The following is a 24,623-nucleotide window of genomic DNA, read 5'->3' as shown; positions in this document are numbered from 1 at the left end:
GAAGGGGACGAAGGAAGGAAGGGGAGGGAGGAAACGCGAACCAGAGAGAAAGGGAGGAAGATAGGTAGCAAGGTAGACAGGCCCGGGTAGCATGGGGGAAGGCAAATGGAGAACGAGGAGAGGAGGCAGCGACAACGCCGACTACTGTTACTACTGCCTCGCTGTCTAGTCACTGCTGCCTACTAACTACACTCCACGCCGTTGCTGCTCCTGCCGCTGTTGCTGCCCACCTCTTACCCGCTCCATGCTTTTCTCGATGACGACGTTGCTGTCCTGCCACTTCCACTGCCCTCCGTTGCTATCTACCGCGGCTACTCTCTCTCTCCCAGCATATCGGCCAGAGAACAGAGATACATCTGGAGAGCTAGATCCTAGGCGGGCTACTTCGACGTCTATGCATCGATTCGATCGGCTACGACCCCTTCGCCGCAAAAGCCGTCGCGTTCAATCGAGAAGACTCTCTCTTTTTCGGTTCTCGAAAGAGTTCGAAAGAGTTCGAAAGCGCGCTTATTATAGCGCGCCATGGAGTGACACTTGCCTCAGCCCAGGTAAATTGAATCGTCGGCTGTTCTAGCAGGTAGAGAGCAGGATTTGCCGCGGTCGGGTCTGGCGGCGAGATCGATGATCAAAATGAGGTGCGAAGTCTCTCATCGATGGGTGTAATGATCGTTCCTGGACGAATCCGTGGGGTCGGTTGGTCGGTCGGTCGGCCAGGTCGGTCCTATCTCTGGCGTGCGGCCGATATTCGGGTTATACGGATCGCTCGCAATGCGATTCGCGGCTAAACGCGTTACGGGGAACGTAATTTAGTCCCGGTTGCATAGTCCGTCGTGCACCGTGTTCGCGCGCGTCCGTGTGCAAGCTGGCCAATGTGTTTTTCGCTATACGTACACGCGCGACACGGATCCTCTCGCTCGGTCGTTCGTCCCTTTCCCTCCCCCGTTCGTCTCTCGTCGCGCTCTCTCCACGTTCGTCGATTCGCCTCTGTGCTGGTAATATTCGCGATACAGGGAGTCACCGGCGGCGAATTCACGAGGGATGGAGGAACGCGAGGGAGGCGCGGAGCGCGCCGCCGCTGCGGAGGGTGACGCACAGCCGGCAGGTAATGATATTTCGCGCCCATTATGAAATATTCGAAATGATTTGCCGGGATTGTGCATTTTGATTTGACGTACATCCGCGTAACAGGGACCTCTCGCGTGTGTACGCGATATCGCGTTAGCTCGACGATCGCTCGATCGTTCTCTGTCCTATTCCGCGCCCTGTTCGATGCTTCGCTGTTCCACCGCTCGTCCGCGACCCTCCTCTTTCTTTCCTCCTCGCCTCTTTGCTACGTGCAGCCCGAGAGACGAGTTCAAACCGAGACTCCGCGATGGGGAGCGGACAAATCCTCTCAGAAGCTTGCGATAGTTTGGCACGGAGCGATGTTTCGAACGGTCAGTGAAATCCGATGAAACACGAGTCCCTGGGGCGCCGTTAATGCCGTATCTGATGCGCAATAACAAAGCAATAAATATTTAATAAAGTACTAAAACGTATAATAATAATGTAATTACGCGATGACGTCCAACGTCGTAATGATACCAATTTAACCCGTAATTCAGCGTGGAAGCGATATCATTCTCGTTTCCCTTCGCGGTCGGGAAACCGCTCGTTCGCGATTGATGTCTTGCCACGTTGGAATGCACAGTAACAGCGTTCTCAGGGCTCGCAGGTCTTTAAAGACAAGCTTGTCTCTTAAGGACCCTGTACACGATGAGACTCGCTCCGAGGTATGTCTCGTCTCTAGCGATGGGACCAGACCGCTTCGAACCATGTTGACTCTTTCATTCGATCTTCGACGAGGCAACAAAATTTCAGACAATTCCAAGTAGTCTCAAAACCATCGCTTGCCTCGAGACACATTGTGAGGTAAGTCTCATCGTGTAAAGGATACTTCACTCGTGCCTTTCGAAAGGCTCAATAACGATTTCTATCGGTGGATGTTTCTCAAGCATCTGCAAATACTTGGAAAGGAGAACTGGAAGAGAATCCTATCAGGTTTGCCTCGCTGTGACGGAATCGCGGAGAGGTCGCGATCCACAGGAGCGGGAGGGACGATAATCGGAATTAGAGGTCGGGGAAGAGCGAAAGGGCAGAGAAAGACCGACGGCACGGGATAGATCGGGGGTAGTTGGTTTAAATTCTCTTCTGCTACCGCAAACATGCATAATGCAGCCAGGCAGCGCGTGTAAACGCGTAAACGCCGGGCGGTGCCAACCACTAAATACAAAAATCCCCAACCACCTGTGAAGCACGCCACACTGTCCGGTGTTGGCGTGTGTGCGCGCGTGCCTCCGCGTTTCGGTGTTTTTGTCGTCGGTGCGCGTGTGCCTCGCGTTTCCGCGTGTCTATCCGACGCCGTTATAGGCACGAGAAGCCACACGGACGCGGCCCGCCGGTGTGTACGTTTCCAAGTTAATTACAGCATAATTGCGGTCGACATTTTGTTGTTCGCCGTTTGTCGTAGTTGTCGACCGGCCCGCCGAGCCCGCAGATCGCTTTCGGATTTTATCGCTCGAAAATTCTTGCGATGTCACGCGCGCTTATTAGCATTGTCCGTCGAGCGCGCGAGTTTCGACTCGTTGCCCCGAATTACCCTCGTTCGGCGAATTATTCGCGCCACGCGAAACCTCCCGCGGTCGCGTTCTTTTCGCCCGCGCCTCTGTCACGCGGGATAACGATATTGTTCGAAACGCCAGACGGAAGCGATAGGAGCCGATGTCGAAGGAGGGGGGCATCAGAAGAGTAAAACGAAGGGAGAGCGGAAAGAGCGGAGAAAGGCTAGGGTGAAAGCGTACGCGAGAAGATAATAGGAGAAAGGGCGAGAAGGGGGTGGCGAAGGAAGACGGGAGGGGGAGGAAGTTGGTCGAGAGAAAGACGAGCAGAGATGGAAACGAGGAGGTGTAGATGGGCACAAAAGCACGAGATATTCAACCCTATCGGATCGTATATATCTGGTGCACCCTCCCACCCCATAAATTGATGCCAATGTACCTACGTGGCCCCGGCACGTTATACGTCTGAATATTACGCACACTCGGCCCTATGGACATCAGGGGTGGCAAGAGGTGGCAAGAGGTGGCAAGAGGTGGGACTAGGGGTGGCAGGGCGAGGCAGGGAGGCAGGAGGGATAGCTGGAAGGGTGGCCGAAGCGGCGAGGAACGGTAAGAGGGGCGTAGGCAGCCGCATACCTACACGAGTCGCACACCATACCTCGGTTATACCGTATAGAACACAATTAAGTAAATGAGCACGGGTTGCGCGCGCTATAGATACCCTCTATTATGTGTATTGATCTCTAGCACGGGCTCCAGTTACACGTAATACGTGTTTTGTCATTTGCGCGTTCGTACGTACCTGCCGATCCTCTCTGCGTACCAGGGAGCGTGTGCAAGTGCGTGGAATAGATATCCTCGCGGAGAAAGAGAGTAGCGGAGGGATCGGATGAAATCGCGGGGAACCAGCTGGAACCGGAGGGACAGGAAGCCACGCCGACCCGTTATCGTCTACCGCCGTGCGCCAACCTATACATCGCCACCGACTCTCCGCGTTTTCCAACAAATTTTCCTAATGAAACACCCGCAAGTAGGTCGACGTCGGCTCACGAATCTACTTACGTCCTTTCACGAACCAATTTTCAGACTTTCGCGCGGCGATCGCTTCTCTCGAATCCCCGATCAGCGCTGCTGGCTCGCCGTGTGATTCGAGAAGACAGCTCGGTACCTGGGTACCCATGCTTGGTAGACAATCTGTAATGGCAGTCGTTATCGCGTCTACTGAGATACGAGGAAAGAGTTTCGCTAGGCTCGAACGGATGTTCGTCACACACGTGACCATGCTGCGTTCCTTTTCCCATCGATAAGAACGAACACGCTCGTCGCTTATTCCATCGTTTACCCAACGAAACTGGAACGCCTACAGGAACACAATAGCTCCAGGAAACGCTGAATTTAATATTATAGTTTTCGAGCGTATGAGCGATAAGCGACAACCGTGGCTAGGCCAGTGTGTTTCCTCCGCTGTGCCGTACCTATAACCACGCCGATAAAGTCTGCTAGTTAATAGTTATTTTCCGCTACCAGTTACACCTCCATATTCATGACTCGTCGAAAGAAATTTGCCTGCCTCCTATTTCATCACGTGAAACGTCTTTACCTGGCCAATCTCTTCCATCAAGTATGAGGCACTAAGTGCAAAATTGGACGAAGTCATACTTTTTCCCAAGTTGAGTTAGTAACATTAATTTACTACAAACCCTGTACATTAGATCACCTATCTTTTCGATTCTTCGAAGTAGTGAGATCATTAGTGCTCTCGACACCTCATATGTACAGTGGCTCCAGGTTAGTTGGCCGTCGCCATCCCCACCATTTCTTGAAAGTGACTTCTCTGGACGAGACTCTTTACTCACTATATTAGCTTGTATAGTATATCGACATCTTCCTCGCACTCATTCTGAAAAGAACCAGTCGAAGGAAGAACATACTCCAGAATTCCTAAAAGTAGACCCCCCGAGACAGTTAAGTCAGATCTCGTCCCGAACCATGGCCAGCTAATTCGAAACCACTGTAATTAAGTATATTCTACTCCGAAATCTGTCTTCGTTCCTCCAACTAGCGCGGAGGTATAGCTCGCGTAGGTATGTAGGAAGGCGCAGTTATCGCAATCCGTCAACAGGAAACGGAAAGATAGTTATCTAGCGTATAGGTAAAAAGACCGAGGGGATCGAGAGGGGTGCGCAGGTAGACGGCATAGTTATTTATTTTCCGGAGGCTGATTATAATATTACGCAAGTCGTCGGTGTACTCGGTCTCGTAATACGGACGCAAATGCGACCGACATTTTCCTGTAGCGAGGCGACTCGGCAAATCTTCGCCTGGGAACTATATTTTATTCATACGCCCGTCCAGCTGCAGAAGAGGCGCGCGACGTGCAGGTATCAGCCGCGTCCCATCGCGCCCCAGCCGAAATCGTTTAACAGAATAACGATACATTTACAATTTAAGCGTTCGCCTGCGAATTCGTGGCGGAATCACGGCGAATGCAAGGAGACGGAACGCGAGAAACGGAGTCAGCGTGACGAGGAGGGCGGGAGAGGCAGGCAGGAGGGAAAGAGAAAGAGTATCCGCGTTACCACGTTGCCAGACACGTGAGAATTAAAAGGCATTACGCGTTCTAAGATTCGTCGCGAACCTCGTTCGTAATCGCCTCGGCAATACGCCAGAGGTTTTCGATCGTTCCTGGCGTCGAGGATATCGATCTTCGGCGAAACAAGTACAAGCGCGGAGCGATTGCGATCTACCGATAGAAACAACGCCGGTTGCGAATGCATTTTTCGCTCGATAACGAGACCGCGTATCGCTTCTCGTGAAGGGAACGGTGGAACTGGAGCGACACGGGGAAGGAGAAGAATCGGTACGGGGCGTCAGAAATATCCCACAGCGGGATCTAGCGTTTATGGAAATTTTCTTTGCCAGTATTCGAGGCGATTCCATGGCAAAAAGGCGGCGCGATAATAACGGAAACACAGCCTCGTAAAAGGATCTTAATTTATGCGTTCGACGGAGTAGCGGTTACGTCGATAGGAGTTACTCGCGTTCGTGTTGAGTACGCCTGTATTATATGTATATCGTGAGAATGTCGCGGGCCGATTTTCTTAATAACGGAAGTCCAATGTCTCGATAGAGATCTTATTCGATTTAAGCCTCGCGCTGCACGGCAATACTGCAATTCCACCGATAAAGATATTATTTCCCCAGCTACCGTCGATTTCTCTCTAATGACGGAAGCTCGACGTCACGAGGAGATCTTATTTAATTCGTGCGTCTCATGTAACGCCGCTTACAAACGATGAAGACATTATAGTCGACAGTTGTACAGAAGCTGGCTGAGAGTGGTATCGCAGACCGATTTCCTCTCTGCACGCGGGACAGACGTACTCGCGTACGTACACGCTATCGTGTACGGGATGCGCTTACGTAACCCGCTGCAAAGACACGTGCATCGGACACGGACGAGTCTCTTCTCCTCGCCGCCCGCTCCTGCGCTCTTTCGCATAACGATATATTATTTATATAAGCAGAACCGTCCCGGCAGATCGTCCTACTCTTGCAAATTGCCAGGAATATAGATCTCTAACGCGAATAGCGGCTATCATCCGAATCGCTCGGCTTGAAATTTCCTCAAACCCAGGCCAGCTCGCTTCCAATAGCAAAACTGTTCTTTATTACGCTCGAAAATTCCCTGGAGACTTCAGTACCCTGCCGATTCGCGTCGTTACCAATTCAGCGGCCTAAGTAGTCTGTCTACTGCACGCTCTACTTAAAGAAGGAAGCAGGGGAGCGAGGGCAGAGCCTGTGCTTTCCCTCGAAAAGAGCAAAGCTTTTCGATGGCACGAATCGAGAGGGGGACGCTCGGCTCGGTTGGCTCGCGAGGCTGGTCGCCGTGTCCGGGAGCGCATACTCGCTCGAGCGGCTCGCAAGCACGTTCCCCTTGTGTGCGAGAGCTGTCCCTGCCGGAAGTGCGCGGCCTCGCGCGCCGTAACGTTATTTTCTGATTTCCCATTCATGGTCTACCGTTTAGTTTCGATTTGCCGCTTCGTTACGACGCCCAGAGATTTACACGGTCAGATAGGATTGTTGCAGGATCCCCCTTCCGCTCCTGGCGTCCTTTCCTTCGCGCCACCGCCGCCACCGCCGCCGCCGCCCACTCTACGCTACCGCGCGCCTCACTTTTGCGTTTTATATAACCGTCTTTCGTCACTGCGTGCGATCTCCCTCGGTATCTTGCCTCGCGATCGCCTTCCTCCCCACGCCGCGCGGACGATCTTTCCTGTCGGATGATTTGCATTTCAAATACGCCGGCGGAGTCGAAGCGACCAGGCGCGAGCGGCGTTCTCGCCACCTGAGACAATGGGTTTGAGCTGGCCGAGCCAGCAGCGACGCGACGATCCACAGGCCGCTCGTACCATGACCCTCGACCCTCCTCGAATCTTTACCCTAGGGTCGCGCCGTTGCGGCCGCGGGAGCGCGGAACGTAGAGGGGGAGAATTTTGCGGGGATACGAGGGGATATGCGGGCTCAGGATCGTGGTGTCCGTGGATCCGAGTGGCCGTGGGCGCGCGATGGTGGTGGCGCGTCGTGAAATGGAAATTTTTATCGAGAGTCTCGTAGTGGAAAAGCTGGCCGAGGAGTAGGTGGAGCGCGCTCGTGGAAGGTGCAGAGAGGGAGAGATATAGGGTATATACGTATATACGTGCGCGAAGGGTGGAAGGAGCGAGTGAAGTGGGAAGAGCGGGAGGAGCTGAGCGAAGAAAAAAGGAGAAAAACGTGGAGAGCGTGGTACAGCGTGCCCAGCGAGTAATAAGTTAGTAATAATATTTTCACAATATCTCTCCTGGATTGGATGTTATTTCATTATATTTTATTGCCTCTTACTATTACTCTTGCCGGCGCGCAACCCCCGCACCCTCGACTTCCCCCTGGCATCCTACGTCGACCAACACTACCGCAACTACCGTTACCACCACCGTCGCTCGGTTGCGTCCCAGTCGCTCTGTTTTATTATCTCGAGCCTCTCCGCGCCGGGGGAATTCACTCGCGGAACTCATTATTGAGGGGTTTATTCTGCTGTAACCATTGCTACCCGTACCCCTTGTTTCTTCCCTCTACCTCCTCCCTCCCGTCTTTCGCTCTCCTTTCTCCGCTTCGGTTTGTCTTTCGATTCCAAAACCTCTCGGAACGATCGCCCTTTTCCTCCTCTCCTTTAACCTCCTCTTTATCCCTGCCGGAAGACCGAAGTCTTCGCGCGAATCCTTCGCACCCTGACAGCCCTCGCTGACCTAACAAATCTATTCCGATAACAAACGAAGGGAACAGGCCAGGAGAAGGAACAAAAACTGTAAAAATCTTTTAAAAGCATCGTTATCCAGTCGATAAATTGTACATACTTTCGTTACTGTCATCTAAATTGCGCGAGTTAGCACACCGAATGGAAGTCAAAGATGAAATTCGCGTCCATGAATATGGACCAACTCCTTCCGCGTGTCGTAAGGTCGTTTCCCATGAACGACCGCCGTAAAAGGCGTTATTGAATTCGTATCAGCCACGCTTCAACTCGATTCCGCCTTTTTTTATTTCTCGCAGAACTTTATTAATTTGACTCCTTCATAGCTTAAGAAGTCCAAATTAGAAAAATAATTCCTGTCGTTTTACTCAATATCATCGCGCTGTCTTTCTCATTCTCTGTCAGCAATAGGCACTGTACATGTCCCATGAGAAGCTATTAGGGACAGTGCTTTCCAGGGGACTTCTCGCGAGACACGATTAGTACTTACTTGCTATACTCTAATGATAATTGCATTGGCGAATGGACGACGCGAGGGCAGCCTCATTAACCAATCGAATTTTGTAGCAGGACAGCCAGGACCAGCCCTGTTGCACGCGGACTCGGAGGACAGCAATGTACCCCGCATGGAGAAGACACGAGCTCTACTATCAGCGGTATCGACGTCGCCCGAGGACACGCGCGCCTAATCTATAGGTAAGTCGTCCAGGCGTTCTTATGCGACAATGTCCACTGAAACCTCTCGCCTCGGTCCCCCCTCAAACGAGAAATTCACCGTCGCGGAATCGGAATCCAAGTGGCGAGGTTAAGCGTGGAAACCGCTGAACGCGGCTCGCGTTCTCTTGTTCGTAGACCGACGGTCATTACACGCAACCCCGAGAACAGAAATAGCGAGTGTTGTCACCGAGAAATTGCAGCGAACGGTCGTAAAAGTATTACATCAGAGTCTTCTAATGCCTGCGCTGCTGTGCTCATATTATATGCATTATCGCCGCGGCATCGCACTAGGTAACGCAATTCCGATTTGTCGCAATCGCGAGCTGTCGCAACGACTGAATCGAACGCGTCAATTGTTCGCCGATATCTGTATCCTTCTCTTGGAGCAGAGAGTGAAGTATGGACGTGCAGCATCTTGGAATTTTAGGTACGAACCTGGGGTTGTAGTAGAATTGAAGTTTTGCTGTCATTGGTTACAAGGATTTACGTTTTCGCGGGTTTAGTGAGCCAATCGATTACGATGACGTCATTATCGCGACTCGTTATATATACCATGCTGAGACCACGAGCTCCTCAGATCCTTCTCTGGCTTCGGCGGGGACGGATCTCCTTGGGGACCCTGGAATCCTTTGGGTGAGGATCCCTGGGGTCACTCAGTGGATTGGGGTATGTCCTGTTGACCCTTTCTACCCCCAACAAGGGGGACATCCCTGACCTTCTCTCCTCTCTCTTCTAGTCTCTCTATTCACTCTTCTCCCTCTCTTCTCTCTTCTCTCTTGTCTCTTGTCTCTACCCACTACTCTCTTCTCTTTTTTCTGTTGTCTTTATTGACTACTTTCTACTCTCTTTCCTCTTTCGAGAACATTTCACGCCATGCTTTTGTTCCTGCGTGCCTGAACATGGAGCCAGTGTAATAGGCGAACGAGGCTGTCGAGGCTCAGCGACGGAATAAACTGGGCTTCGCAGGAGAAACGGCCAGACCGTATTAATATAAACTTGCCATGACTAATACAACAATTTATCCAGCCGCGGGCATTTAAATGGTTATGACCCGCGGTTCGTCCATTTGTCCGGCCGTCCAGCCGAGCGGAGCGATGATTTTGTCGCGCGTTAACTAGCGCGCGTTTAATTCGGCCCGCCGCTTTCGCGAATTAACTCTCTCGCCCACATTCCTCCTCGCTTTCCTTTGATTATCGACGTTCCTCTCTTTTTCTCGCTCCGTCTCTCGCTCCACCCTCGCCCCCGTCCCTATCCCTCTCCCGAGCCCGTGCCCGCTCCCTTTTCGTTCCATTCAACAACCCAGTTTAATCTAATTTAATCTAGTTTAACTTTGCCCGATCTAATTCAATCTAATTCTCGTCTCTCCATTTTTCTCCGACACGCGGAACGACCTCTGACGTCTTCGAAAAAATTCATTCGGCCACGCTGGACGAAGCTGTAACGGCGAAAACTAGTTTTAAAGCTTTGTCGAACGTTCTCCGTCGAATGAAAGTTACATTGCTCTACGCAAACGCATCGACACCGAAATTGTATTTCTCCGCGGAACAAAGGTCTTTTTTCCTCTGAAAAGAGGGACAAGTTGTAATAATAAGGGGTTTTTAATTAAATTTTTGCGCCAGTCAGTTACGAATAGGTTCGCTCGTTAACGGGGCGCCGGAAATTCGCGGGAAAATTCGAGAAACTTCACTCTCGACGTGGCGCGGTTCCGTGAAAACCTGCGTGTATCGTGTTCTTTCGGTTACGTTTGCCCAGTCGACCCGCGCTGCAATCGCATCTCCCCTTTCCTGTTTGACGTTCTATAAGATATATTCGCGCCGATCGTTTCGACAGTCGTACACGCGCGCTTTCTCCCCCATCCTCTGTTTATTTCCGTCTCGCTCGTGCCACGGCCCCCATACGTTTAATTGTTATATTTATAAAAGGGGAGGACCGGCTGGCATACTCGGCGATTCGTCGAAGGGATACTCGTCTCTCCGACGTGCCACGTTTTTTAGGCCGAGAGACCCTCGCTTTTGCGAATCGATATTAACCCGAAACGGACGTTATTCGATTTCCTCGCGCGTGATGCGTTGGACGAAGGCAGCCCATCTGCAAGACCAATGATACGCGCGAATAGGATTTCCCTGATCAAAACTGCAAATGCGATCACGTATGCACACGAGTAAAGTATCTTAATCGACAGTCGCGGAGGGATCGATCGAAAAGGAGGAAGCCATCTAGAACGATCCAATGACCAGGTGGGCTGGTCGAGGAGCAGGATCGGGCTCGGGGAGGAGGGTGGGACGAATATTGGACAACTAATTACCTAATCACTCATTATCTGGCACAGGCCCGCTAGGTCGGTGTTATATACGTAGCTAGAGGTTGCTAGGTCGTAGAATAGGTTGCCCAGAGGGCCATTGTGATACGCGAAGCAGAATCATGCAAGATCGTATATTATCGATGGGAGAAGGGATCGAGGACGGCGGACCCTCGACCCTTACCACCCCTTCACCCTGCTGCTCCTATCGATACTGTTGGCCAGGTCCACCAGCGTTTGTCATTCGACCGCGAAGAACGCGTTAACGATCAACTTTCTGATCCATTTCTTGTTGCTCCCCCATTTAGAAGCGCAAACGTCGCCAAGGAAGATATAGTACATGTGGGACAGCCTAACAGCCATTATTAAGATGCGAAGCTTGGTGTAAAGTGACATAACGTTCGAAGATTTATCAATATAATACACGCTGCTGTCTACCAAAATGCGCGATTCCTCGGATCTATTCTCGCCAGTCAAATTGAGTATGTAAACGATCGTTCCAAAATACAGGCGTACTTCAGAAATAGGTAAACGCTCCATTCGAGTCGCTCCCTCCCTATTTTAATCTCGTCGACCAAATACGAGAGTATGACGAGCCTCGATCGAGCTTTCGATGTCTCTCGAGCTTTTAATTTTGTAGCAACCTGCGAATCGCATTTCTCTTGCCGCCGCCTCGATTCGGAATTCGTTTATTTTGCGTCTCTATTGGTAGTAGTTATATTCTCCAAATGAATTCAATTACTAAAAAGATTGAAAATCGATTTCTCTTTGATCGTAATCACGATACAAATTTGGAATAGTAACCTAAGTATGCGAACACATTACTGTCACGTCGGGTGAGCTCACGCTACATACTATACCAAATTTGTTTCATATTGTAGTAAAATAAGTCTAAAACAAGGAAAAACCTTGGTTCACGCTATGGATTTGCCATAGGGTGTAACGTGAGTTCACGTGACGTGACAGTAATGTGTGTACCCTAAAGGTGTGAATACACAAAAGTTCGCAAACTGTTCGCTGTTCACTAAAGAGTCTACGCTACTGACGAACACAGTTCGCGAGCTGTTCGCCAACAGCAGTGTGGACTCGGCATAAAAAGGATAAAAGATTCGCTAACTCGCTGGTGTAGACCCACCTTAACTAATCATAATCAGAATAGCGCTGTAGTAACATGCTCGTTGAATAGAAATCCTCGATGCTATTTAGACCAACATCAAACTCCTGTTCGGCATACCGAAGCTCGAGCCTCGTATCCGATGGTCATGCTCTGTCGAAGTCATGGCTGCTTCTCACCGATACAGCCTCATAATCCTGTTAAGTGTCACGTGGTCCGACTAAATATCAATCATGGTTTCCGTTTCAGGCCTGCGAACCTGCATCTCCGCGAATGTTTACATTGTTCCCTTCGCCAGCTGTGCGATTCAAGAGTAGAACTGAACTACCCGCGCTGTGTAGAATGATCTAGATTATCTAGGAAGTCGACGTTCCTCTTTTTATGCGTTTCTAATGGTCTGGCCGCCGCCGTCGTATCGATCGTTTCGAGTCTAACGCCTGAGACTTATCGTTGAGTAATTGTAGCTATAAGTGTGGGGTAGGCCGACGAAACGGCGAGCAGACGAAAAGCAAACACCGTGCGGCTCGAGAAGGGTACGATTTAAGGTCCCGAGCAGAACAAAGGCCCTATTTAGGCAGTTACCTCTCGACCGTCGCGAACGGCGGATCCCTCTCGTATTTTTCGACGTATTAATTCACGCAGTCGGTTAACTTGTTTTCGGCGACGAGAGCGAACGGAGGCTGCATTCTGTCTGGCGTAGTAGAATGGGTGCCGCGCAACGCTCGCTGCGACAAAATTATACATTGAAAGAAACACGGGGGAGAAGAGGGGACGAAAGTGGCGGAAAGAAGACTAAGCGCGAATAGAATAGACGGTCGACCGATCGGAAATAAGTGGTACGATCGGGCTTTCGAGCTTTCTAGTAGCGCGTTTCACCCCGACACGGGGATGACAGCCACTGAATAATAAAAGGAGCCACGTCGAGGTTAGATATTCTTACGATCACCGAGAACCCTTCCCTTCCGGCGATACACAGCTAAATCATCAATAATTCAGCATTCGGCTCGAGCATTTTCCCCGTTTCCGATTGCATACAACTATATGGCGCGTACACCAAACAGTGCGTTGTCGATCAAACTCCGATCGCTACTCTTCCTTGCAGTTTCAATCGGCTGATTATCCTCTTCGCTCGAAAACGCTCGTAGTTTCTACTCGATTCTTCAAAAGTATCTCTGATCGATTCTGAGATTTCGAAACGCTAGATCTTAGTTGTGTTCGAAGACCCTGAAACGTGTGCTGTGGTAAGGTTGACATAGTAGTAATTTTTCGTGTATAGAGGATACGTGGATTCAATTAGTAGTTATGACCACATTGGCCATGAATGTACTACGTACGAAAATGCATGTGGTATTAGGCGGTTCCATATATGTATAAGACTGTATGGGACATTGGGTATACGTAGCTCCAGTGAGAGGCCAGTGAATATTTCTATCTCTTTTCGTTACATAAAAAAGATGGAGCTATATACCCTACCATCTATAAGTATTTAGGCACTCAGATAGTATTAGAAACGCATGAGATGTTTCCAAATTGAATACAATCCTGTACAGTATCAGCTTCGCGAGGTCACGAAGCAGCGAGCAGGTATTAAATTTGGGAAATGGTAAAATTGTCGACCGAGTCCCTAGCCCGGGTCCTAGGTCTCGGGAGGAGCGGGTTAACGAGATCGACAGACATTTTAAAAGGACAGAGCACCGCTGCCGAGTGGTGCCCCCCTTCAATTATTCAGGCGCAATTAACACGTCAATAGGTCCGTTGCACCTGGCTGCCGGGGCCGTCTTCTGCCAAATATGTACGTACGTTCGTGAAATGGCACGGGCAACCGACTTCTGTTCCTTTCTCTTATCTCGCTTCCTTCTCTCGGCCCGCCTTCTTTTCCTTCTTACCCTTTCTCGAGTGCTCCGAGCTGCAAGGCTTTTCTACCACCCCTTTCCACTGTTTTGCGCGATTATCATATAGCGCCCCTGCCGCTTATTCCGTCGCTGCACTTCGAACAAAGTAAATAGCAGCCGAGATCTACTGGTCCATAAGTTGGATAGGGAGTGGCTGGAGGATTTTCGAAAAAAGGTGGCGAGAAGAAAAGTCCATCGATCGTACGAAATTGCACTTGCGTCGATAAGTTCGCCGTGGTGCCGTCTAGGTATATTCGCGTATCTAACAAACATGGTCGTGTATGTATAGTATCGGTACAGGTATACATACAGAGAATGGCGCAGAAGGGAACACGGAGAGAGGAGGGACGGGGGATGAAATGCGGGGTCGCAAGTCGGTATTGTCGTCGGTTACAAATCAAATACCCGATATCATTGTTTGGTACAAGCCAAGCACCCGACCGCCCACCCACTCCCCTTTTATGCCACCCCTTTCTGCAACGTTAACCTCGCGCGCAACCTGCACGCCCTGCTGCCGCGACTACGACTAATAAATGCTGCCAGAACGTTCCCTCTCGCTTAGGCCCAAGTAGAACTACTACCAACTCCGACCATTGAATCGAACTTTGTTCCTACGACGTCGTTCGTTCTTCTTTCTCCCAGCGCTTAAATAAGATTCAGGCAGAATCTTTCAATCTCGTTCTCTTCGAGTAAGCGTAGATCACGTCGAGAGATAAGCGCGTGGAAGTATTTTATCTCTAAAAGGAGGCCAGTTTGCCTAGGTAAGGATGATTCACAGTTCACTGGAAGTACGAGCTGTCTCGTATGCTCAGCATTTGTCAAGGTGTTTCAGCGTTGCCATTAATTCGACGCCGTTATTACGTCCACAGGATACGTGTCTTCGTGTACGTGGAGCTGGGCAAAAAAATCGTCGAGAGGAGAAAGAAATGATCGCGGAGGAGTCTCGTCGAAACTGTAGGGGCACACACAAAGCCATTTATAGCAGATCGACGAAGTGGTATTACACTCTGTAGAGAACGAACTGTACTTTCCGGATATTTCGAAGCCGAGAGAAAGTGGACGTTCGAGGAGTGCCCGCGTCGATGCAACGAACGAACCGAAAAGGATTAGCGACGTCGCGATCAGTCGTGCTTTTAATCATAGATTCGAGCGAGGGTAATTAATCAAGGGGTTAATTACAAGTTAGTCGACGAGTCTATTCCTACATCGGCGGAGACTCGAAATATTCAGGCGCGGGGTGGCCTTCCTAGTCGTGGCGCGCGAGCAAAGGGCAAGGGGAGAGGCGCGAACAGAGATAGACCGTAAGGGGTAGGAGGCAGAGAGAGGGATGTAGGCGCGAGGGAAACGGCGGGGCAGAAGCAGCAGGGTGAGAGGGGGGAGACGAGGCTCGACTAGGCACCGTAGGGGTAGGCGATTAATGATTCAGGGGCAGAATTTCGCGATGCTGAAATATTAAGCATATAACTCTCTCCCTCTTGTCCGCTCTTCTTCTCCGTCTGTCCCTTTTCTCTTCCCTGTTCTTCCAGCCCTCCCCCTCCCACCCATTCGGCGGACCCTCTTCCATCTTTCTCCTCGTTATCCCCCTCATATTTCTCTCTCCGTTCTTCTCTCATTTCTTCCCCGTCACCGTGCACCCCCTCGCGTTTCGCTCCTCTTTCTTCCTCCCTCGCCCACCGGCCGATGTATACGCACGGTCCTTTCACGCTGCACGCGCGTACACACGTATACTCGCACGCACCAATGCTCGTTCGCTCAGTTCGCTCGCTCGCGCGCTTAGCCACACGGCAGCAGCATCATCAATATTTCCCTTTGCTCATTGTTCTTGTACAATACGTACAAGGCTGCTGCCGTCTCTGTAATTCCAGGGGGAGCGGACAGAGCCAGACCAGATAACGATTACCCTGGAAATGGCTAATTTCGAACCTCCCCTTCGACGCGGGACGCGTCACGCCTCGACATCAGAACTCTCAAGACGTTCCCTCGTCGCCTTCGGTTTCCTCGCTGCTCGCTGATAGACCTCGCTGTGTATGTAGCGTAGAGCTGGTTGGTTGGCAGTTGGGATGGCAGCTGAACTCAGCTTTCTTCACGATACAGGCACCGATTGGTAGAGGATACCTGATTCTGATGAGGTATCCTGATTCTGTTCAGGCATATTCGTTACCCAACTTACCAGTCGTATACAGTACAGTGTTCCATTGACAAGATAAGTCTTGGCAACATACAGATCTATTGATTTCGAGGCTCATCTTATGGAACACAGTACCTACGTCAAGTCTGCATTCCAAAGTTTGACCTAATCGTTGATTTAGGTTGTCGTTTGATAACAATACGAGTACCTTTATATTCATTCTTCTCGACAAGTTACTACGCTCGTACCGCAGCCTCTCGCCTAACGTGCTGAATTATCCGTGGGACTCCAAAGAAAAGGGAGAAGCGAGAAAGCTGAGAGAGTATCGCGAAGTAAAAGCGCAGAAATCCCAACACCGATGCTTTACAGGTTTATTTCGTTGCGCGGTACACTCTGGGCTGGCCGTTTCCCTCCATTTTTCTCCTCTCGTATTTTTTCATAACCGAGTCCCGAGAGCGCGCGCTGCCGTCGCAAAAGTACTGTCAGCTGCTTGGGAGCACGCGCCAGGCCTCGTCCCCTGAATCAACGACTTCTGGACAGCTCTCGATCTTATCCTTCGAAGGGCAATTTCCGCGCGTCGCTTCTGGCCGCGCGGGAAGAGGAGGGCGGAGGAGCGGCGTTCGTTTCCTCGCGGCGCGGCGTTCATCTCGCCAGCCGAGTCGAAATTTTTCCATTTCGCCAGGGCGCAGGGCGTTAGTATACTGTTTGCAGTTAAACAATATTACGTAGTAAAATTTATGGCCGTGGTCCCCTTCCTGGTCTGAGGCTGGAGTCGGCCTCGCATCCCTGCGCCCACACCCTTACAATGCGCTCGCTCTCTCGGCCTACACGGCTGGAAGTATCAACGATATGAGAAATACGAGCGTTATAGCCCCTGCCACCCCTGCGTTACTGGCTGCTGCGATGATCCACGGCTTAACGGACCATACCCCTTGCCCAACTCGCAACCTCCGATCTTCTCATTTTCCTGGAAACGCGAGAGATCGCGAGGACCCTGCGAGTAGGTATCGTTTCTAGTGATTTTTCAATCGTGTGGGGTCTGACATTGGGGGGGTTCATTTTTCCTTCATCTTGTCCCCTTAGAATGGACAACCAGAGAGCAGAATCATCGAAATGTTTCATCGAATAGGTCAACGTTCCTACCAAACGAGACATTTTTCTACGAAGCACAGGATTCAGTCAATGAACGTGGCTTCGGTCTCGAAGTCTCGTAGTATTTCTTGGAAGTGCGCGAAGTCCGCAGGTGGCCCGGTCTCGGTTCTGCTGACGTCGAAGAAAAAACCTGTCCACCAGCAAAAAACAGTCGATGCTGTTTGCGTACCGAACCGCGAACCGAGAAATAGAAAAAACATGTTATTTTTTTCTCTCCCTTTGCTTTCGGCCTGCGTAAACCGGTTTTTTACTATGTATTTAGGCAGTCTCCCATGAACTTGGAACAAGAGCTTGTTCATCTTTTCGTAAACGTGTCGGTAGGTACTTCAGAGGAGAAAGATGGTAGTAGGAAAATCAAGAGGATACAAAATTTCAAAGTATCTCATCTACGTCGCCCAAGATCCAAAGAGTTGCGTGTTCATTCTTCCTCGGTTGAATGAATGGATCTATTTAGAGTGAACTGTAGGAAGCCTCGTGTAGTCGAAGCAAGGCCGAGGCTAGGCTTTTCCGTACCGCGAATCGGGCAAAGGAAAGCGAAGCGTCAAGGTCGAAATCGCGGACGCGTTTCGGGGACGCCGGAACCGATGCTAGCATCGCATCGCGGTAGAATAACTCACATTCGCACTTTTATCGCGACGCAATCTCGCGTCCCGTTTACGCCTCACAGCGTCACCCGTAAAAACTGAGCAATATTCCTTCCTCGGAAATCCCGGGAGCCTCGTTATTCGGATACAAGTTCAACGACTCGTTCGTCGTTTCCATTGCCACGCTCGATTCTTGCTTTTACGCTCTTAATATCGCGCCTATTCTTTTTTCGACGATTCCCGACACGTTTCTGGAGACGTTCGACGTCTTCGGGAGCACATTTTGTTCGAACAGATTTTTCGAAATGCTGTAGAAGACTGATACAAATGGGAGAGTAGAACGTTGAAATTTACAGTACTGCTCAGAAGTATTCGAACAGTGTCAGATGTTGAGAATAATACAAGTTTCTTTGCAATAACATTTATTTCGAATTTCTATTACATCTTAATATTAAGTGTGTAATAATAACAGTAAGGGAAGTTTTCCTAGCGCTGAATGCCACCTAATATCGAATATTGACTGTATCTTTAAAAAATGAAAGGCGACAATGCGATCAAACTGCAGAAATAAGGAAGGGACTTCTCTCTATCACTTTTGCTGTTTAGCGTATTTGTCGCTTTTCATTTTCTAGACATGTTATAGTCAGTGCCTACTGTTCTCGCTGTTCGCGGTAATCTGACAAGTTCTGTTCTGCGAAAGTGTCTAGTTAATTGTGAAGAAAACAAGGATCGATCCACTCGAAGACAGGAGAGCAAATTCTGAGGCGATCGAGATGCTGGGCTCGGGCAAGGAGGAGGGAGGAGATGCGCTAGTCCCAAAATTCGCGTTAATAGCCATTTAGTAGTGTCTGCCAGAGTCGGAGGGACAGACGCGAACCGTCTCTTTGTACCCTTAATTTCATTAGGACGGCCATCTCTCCTTTCTACCGGCGAGCCGTAACTCCGTTATCGGGAAGCACGACTCCCTAAATACGATCGTTAATATTCTTGCTTGTCTCGAGAAAACGGCAGGCTGCGAAGCGTCGTTGTCGTTAAATAATCGTTTCCCCTTGGCAATCCAATTAGGCCGTCATAAAGCGCGGCCAACGAGGAGCCGACCGTCCCGATATTCTTTAATTCGTCTCAAGTTTCCCGCGAGAACGCGAGCTCGTCCTCGATTTCTGTCCGCGTTCTCGAATCCCTGCCTCGATCCTGCGAACAAGAAGCTGCCCCGAGTCAAAAGTCGCCGCCGCCACTTCGTTGAACTCTCTTCTAGCGTCAACGTGCAGCTACCGAAGAGATCGTTTCTTTTCGTAACTGATTCGAGGACTGGTCGATCTTAAGGAGATTCAGATCGAACGAACGCTCCTGAGGAGCTGGTGAAGGTAGTGGACTTGAGAAATTAGTCTGGATGTTAGGCATTGTCTTCAGTATTCTGTTTTTGAAATCTGAAGAAGGTAGATTTTTAGAGTAGATATCTAGAAAATGACGCAGAACTTCGATATGTGGGTACTTAACTTCGGTAGCAAGAAGATCTCTGACGCAGATCTATGCAACTCGCTAGTATCTGCTACGATAAAATAGCAACAAAGGCCTCTTTCACTCGACTGCTGCAGCTTGAGTCTTCCTAAACTCTTTGGAAAGTAGTTTCCTCATGGGGTGCAAACAAGAGCTACATGTTACAAGCTACAGACCAGCTCTCGTGAATACCATGCCATCACCCTGGGTCAAGCAAGTGATCTTGACGCATGGTACTTCGATATACACTTGCACCCATAAAACGTGATCTCTAGCCCCTCGAACCACGATTTGCATTTTCCTCGCAAAAAATGTCTCGAGGAGGTCGAACGAACGCTGCATCCCCCTGCGATCGGAGGGTGTCTCGACCCAGGTCTCTCCTCAGCAGAAGAGGCTGCCCCGAAGGAAAACTGGTCGCAAGAGTCGGCGTCGATGTCAACGTCGCGATGTACGGTGACGCGTAGAGCGACAGAGAGCTCGGGAGAGGCACGTCGGTCGGGCTAGGAAGGAAAGGGAAAGGTAAAGGGAGAGAGGAGAGGCCGCGGCGCGAGAGAAGGACACGGGAGAGAACCGCGAGAGAGCGGGCACTCTTGCTGGCGACCACCACCACGTCGGCGGGTTCGGCGCGGCTTCGGCGCGGCTTCGGCGCGGCTTCGGCGCGGCACCGCGCTGGCGGCGGCCGACCTCCTCTCGCCGTCGTGATCGGTGGATCGGAGTTTCGGGAGGCCGATCGGCGGGCCTCCTCTCCGATCTGCCGCGGCAGAAATTCTCTTCTTCTCGGTGAAGGAAGCGAGAGGCCGATCGCGAGAGGGAGAAAGAAGGAGAGGCGGTATGAGGCGGTCTCCGGGGGCGGCGCCTGTCGGCGCGTCCGATCGGAAGGTGAGCCTCCCGATTGGCCGATGCGACGGCGGTGCGAGGGGAACGCGAGGACGCGCGAGCTACCTACGTTTCCGCCACCCGCGCCCGTTCTCTTTGCGCGCTCCTCTCCCTCTCGCTTCCTCCTCCTCGCCCTCTCCCTCGCGCCGCCGCCGCTCGCTGCGTCTCCCTCCGTCTCGCTGCGTCTCCCTGCGGCTGCCTCGCTCGCGCAGCGCCCCCTCGTCCTCTCTCGGGCGTCCTCGGCACCGCCGCAAACACACGGTACGTCGGCGGCCGACCGCCTCACGGCTCTCTCCAACTGCCGCTCGAGCGAACCGTCGCCGCTCCGCGCCGCGACGAGCCTTTCAGTTGCGACGCGCTCGTCACGGGGTGCAGATCGTGCGTCGTTGCTCGCCCCATCGGTTCGTTGAACGCGCGCCGCGTACTCACGCGTCACTCGACCCTGCACGCACCTTTCTTTCTCTCTCTCTCTCTCTCTCTCACACGTGTATATATATATATATATACGCACACACTCTCTCTCTCCCTCCCCCACTCTCTGTCTTTCTCACTCTCCCGGTTTCCCGCCGCCACGAGACACGCGGTGCGGCTCGCTCGCTGGTGCTGGTGCTGTTTGGTGCTGGTGCTCTTTGGTGTCGACTGGTGATTACGTACACGGTCCCACGGCGGCCTGCCTGCGACACGTACCTCGGGGGAGGATAGTAGACACACGGACACGGTGCGAGAGAGAGACACGCGGGATCAGTTTCTCGGTGGCGCGCGCGGGAACGGTCGCGGGCCATTTTTGAAAGTCGCGCGCCTGAGCGCGGGCGCAGGCCAGGGGCGGTCGGGATCTCTGGTCGATTCGCGAGCTTTCGACGGGAAGAACGATGCCATCGGGAGGCGCGCGAGACGAGTGACGGTAAGAGGGACGAAGGACTGGCCGAGTGTGTGTTGTCTCGCGATCGTTGAGACTATCCGTGATCGAAGGGACGAGGCGAGAGGAGGGAGGACAGTGGTTCGTGGAAAAAGGATGCGCGACGTTGTCGGGACGAGGATATTCGAGGGGGCGCACGTCTGACGGGATCGACGCGCGCGTTGCCACGAGGAATGAGCGCGTGGTCCGCGGCGTATTCCCAGCTTAGCCGCGTGGCTCTGTGTACCTGTGTGTTCCAGATGCGGCCTGACTGTTGATTCGCCCCCGTCACCGAACCGAGGACGCATCGACGGGCCGACGTAAGTCGCGCGGACATTCCGTCGATAGAAACGGAGCGCAGAGAAGCGGAAACGGAGGAGCAAGGCGTAAAGGAGCAGGCCGCCGCAGAGCAGGAGGAGAAGGAGGCGGTGGTGGCGGAGAACGAGAAGAAGGTGGAGGAGGAGGAGGAGGAGGTGGAGGAGGTGGAGGACAGCGACGAGGAGGAAGAGGAGAAGAGCGGAAACGGAAGAGGAAACGACCGAGACGCGACATCTCCCGAAATCATGACGCAATCAAGCGGCGCTGGGTCCCCCCAGCAGTTCTGTCTAAGGTGGAACAACTATCAAACCAATCTGACGAACGTGTTCGATCAGCTGCTCCAGAGCGAGAGCTTCGTCGACGTGACCCTCGCCTGCGACGGGCACAGCGTCAAGGCCCACAAAATGGTCCTCTCCGCCTGCAGCCCGTATTTCCAGGCCCTGTTCTTCGACAATCCCTGCCAGCATCCGATTGTCATCATGAAGGACATCAAGTGGCCCGAGTTGAAGGCCGCCGTCGAGTTCATGTACAAGGGCGAGATAAACGTGTCGCAGGAGCAGATCGGCCCGCTGCTCAAGGTCGCGGAGAGCCTCAAGATCCGCGGCCTGGCGGACGTGAACAGCGAGCAGGAGCTGACCTCTAGGCCGAGCCTCGAGGAGGCGGCGAACGCCGCCGCGGCGATGCACAGGAAGAAGCGCCGCCGAATATCTGGAGAGAGATCGCCGCCAGGCAGCAGCCCCGATCGAGTTCCATCTGGAAGCCTCCCCGACGACCAGGACCACAACTCGGCTGGTGCAGGCGTGATCGTGCCCGACATCCACAGCATGCTGCCCAGCAGCTCCACTCCAAGATCCCTCGGATCCCCAGGCACGCCCAACGTCTCCGTCACGCCGCAGATCAACCTGCAGGAACTTCCGGTATCGCTACCTCTGCCACCACCCCCGCCGCCGCCCCCTCAGGGACAGCAGAGCTCGCACGCCATAGCCGCACACCATGTGCCTGGCCACGTGACATCCGGTCCCCACGCCTCCGTCAACCACCTGACCAGTCACGGCCAGCAGCTCACCGTGCAGCAGCAGCAGCAGCAGCAGCAGCAGCAACAGCAGCAACAGCAACAACAGCAACAGCAGCAGCATCACCAGCAAGGGGCCACTGGCCAACCGAACCCTGGGGACGACCTCGAGATCAAGCCAGGCATCGCCGAGATGATTCGCGAGGAGGAAAGGGTGAGTGATCTTTTCCTTTTCACCTCTTCGAGTACGATCCAGCGGTCGTTGGTCGACCCGAATACCTCACGAATCGATCAACTGTGGGGGGGAAAAAAACGCAGATATAACGGGCGCTAGCGGTCGAGTGTAAACACCGCGGCAAAAAACCGCTTGTCAACGGTGACGTAAACACACGCGGAAGGAGCGTCTGCGGAGGAAGGACGGTCGGGTTCGTCCAATGAAATTGGCGAATAAACACTGCTCGTCATTCGAGCGAGGAAAAAAACCGGTAGCCGACCTGTGCTCTCGGATTCGCTGACCATCTAGCGCTGCTTTGAATTTACGGTTAGAGAAGCTTCGCAGGAAATTCTATGCCTATCGTGGCCTAACGATCGCAACCTGTCGTTGGTAAAATTCGCTGGAAATACACGCTATGGCGTGTAGATATAGGTATACCTACTCCTATTTCTATACAAAGGGAGAACCGCGCGAGAGAAGAGAAAGTTTGTCGCGAGAAAAGGCGTCGCGGTTCTAATTGGCGCATCAGTTTTCGACCATACTCGCGAGGAATCGTAGGCCACGGTCGCGTCGGTAGGTTTCCAATAACGAGGGGGTGAATGTTTTTACGCTAAACGTCGTGCAGCCAGAAGACCGAGCGCCGCGGACCGTACCTTTGGCGGAGAGGTCCAATTACCAGGCGATCGGCTTCGACGGTGTGCACTAATTGAGAGTATCAATGAACGTCAATGAGCATAGTCAATATTTGGACGCGAAGCATCCGACCGTTTTGTAACGTTCTTTTTGTTAAAACGAATGACAAATATTGACTACGCGCTCGTTCGCGCATACGTGACACACGCCGGGTATCGACTGTTCTCGTTAATTACATCGGGACGACGGTGTCTCCTGCATTATTTATCGTCCGCCACCGGCGCAAGTTATTAAACGAACAGCTAGTAACCGCGCTTCGTTTCGCAACTCTCTCGTCTGTCCTTCGTCGGGTCGAGGGCTCGTTCGAAGTGGATCGAGGATCGCGCGCGCACGTTTTAGGTAGCACGTCGACGTTTAGCTAGATCGTTCGAGCATTAGGAATATCGATGACGAGGGAAAGAGAGAGAGATGGCATGGAGGTAGTATTGCCAGTCGATCTTCGTTTTATGGGAACGTTCGTTAGACGACAAGGTTTCCTGCCCGCGGTCTCGATCGATGCCCGCTGACGACCAGCGTGTTTCGCCTGTCTATCTCTCGTCTGTAGAGAAGCATGAAAACGTTTCCTTTGAGCTCGATAGGTATGTACTACTATTTTTCAACGCGACTGCTGAAAAACTGTTTCGTAAAAAACTCGTTCGCATTCGCTAACGTAAATCGCGCACGATTACCGTCGATTGAATTCGTTCGCCTCGAAAGGATCGAGATCGATCCGGGCTGCTCGTCCATGGAAATCGGCGAGCGTCGAGGTATCGTCGTTCCTTGGTCAATTTAGAAAATTGAAGCGAGTCTCGGTGGTCGGAGGCCGAGTATTATTTTTCTATCGTGGGTATATATCGGTCTGATGACGCAATCCGGTATGTATAATGGGTATAACATTCCGTGGAATTCCATTATGTTAACGCAACCACGTTCCAATTCTCCGGGCATGCTTGCTCCTATCGTAATACAGCAGTATATCGCAACTATTCCGCGGCAGCGGCGTACGAGGCCTTTCCGATTAAAATGCCTAATTGATGCGGGCAAACGTAACAGAGGAGCCACGTACGGTCTGGCATTTCGAGCATCGTGCATCGGCCACCGCGAAAATTCGAGGGGTCATCCGTGGATCGTGGAAAATTACAGCCGACCTGTGGTCAACACCTTTCGCGTCTCAAGTCCGCGTCCAAGTCGCGAGAAATACTCCGAGAACCGCGTCGCTCGAGGATGGATTATTAAAGACTCAGCCGCGGCAAAGGATCCTCTCAACCGCGAGTGAAGGATTTCCTTCGGATTAAGAGCTTTCATAAAACTGGAATTTAAATATAAATTGTCTTTCGCTTTCGATCGCTCGAACGAGAAGCAGCAG

At 51.9% G+C, this 24,623-nt stretch overlaps 2 protein-coding genes across 7 annotated transcripts in view; both read left to right on the top strand.

Moving 5' to 3' along the window:
• Positions 1-21,438, top strand: part of LOC143188471 (uncharacterized) — a 53,532-nt gene extending 32,094 nt beyond the window's left edge. The window contains exons 3-4 of the mRNA XM_076392756.1: positions 8,455-8,583; positions 21,302-21,438. Of these exons, the coding sequence (XP_076248871.1) occupies positions 8,455-8,583 (129 nt within the window). The 3' untranslated portion in view covers positions 21,302-21,438. The remainder of the gene's footprint in view (positions 1-8,454; positions 8,584-21,301) is intronic.
• Positions 21,439-21,546: 108 nt separating this feature from the next.
• The window catches only part of LOC143188245 (protein bric-a-brac 1), a 175,904-nt gene continuing 172,827 nt past the window's right edge, over positions 21,547-24,623 (top strand). For all 6 annotated transcript variants that reach the window (XM_076392400.1, XM_076392397.1, XM_076392398.1 and 3 more), the window contains exon 1: positions 21,547-22,585. In XM_076392400.1, coding sequence (XP_076248515.1) covers positions 21,605-22,585 — 981 coding nt within the window. In that variant the 5' untranslated portion in view covers positions 21,547-21,604. The remainder of the gene's footprint in view (positions 22,586-24,623) is intronic.

Source organism: Calliopsis andreniformis, chromosome 2 (genome assembly GCF_051401765.1).
Source record: "Calliopsis andreniformis isolate RMS-2024a chromosome 2, iyCalAndr_principal, whole genome shotgun sequence".
Taxonomy (NCBI): Eukaryota; Metazoa; Arthropoda; class Insecta; order Hymenoptera; family Andrenidae; genus Calliopsis; species Calliopsis andreniformis.
This window is presented reverse-complemented; position numbering and strand designations above follow the sequence as displayed.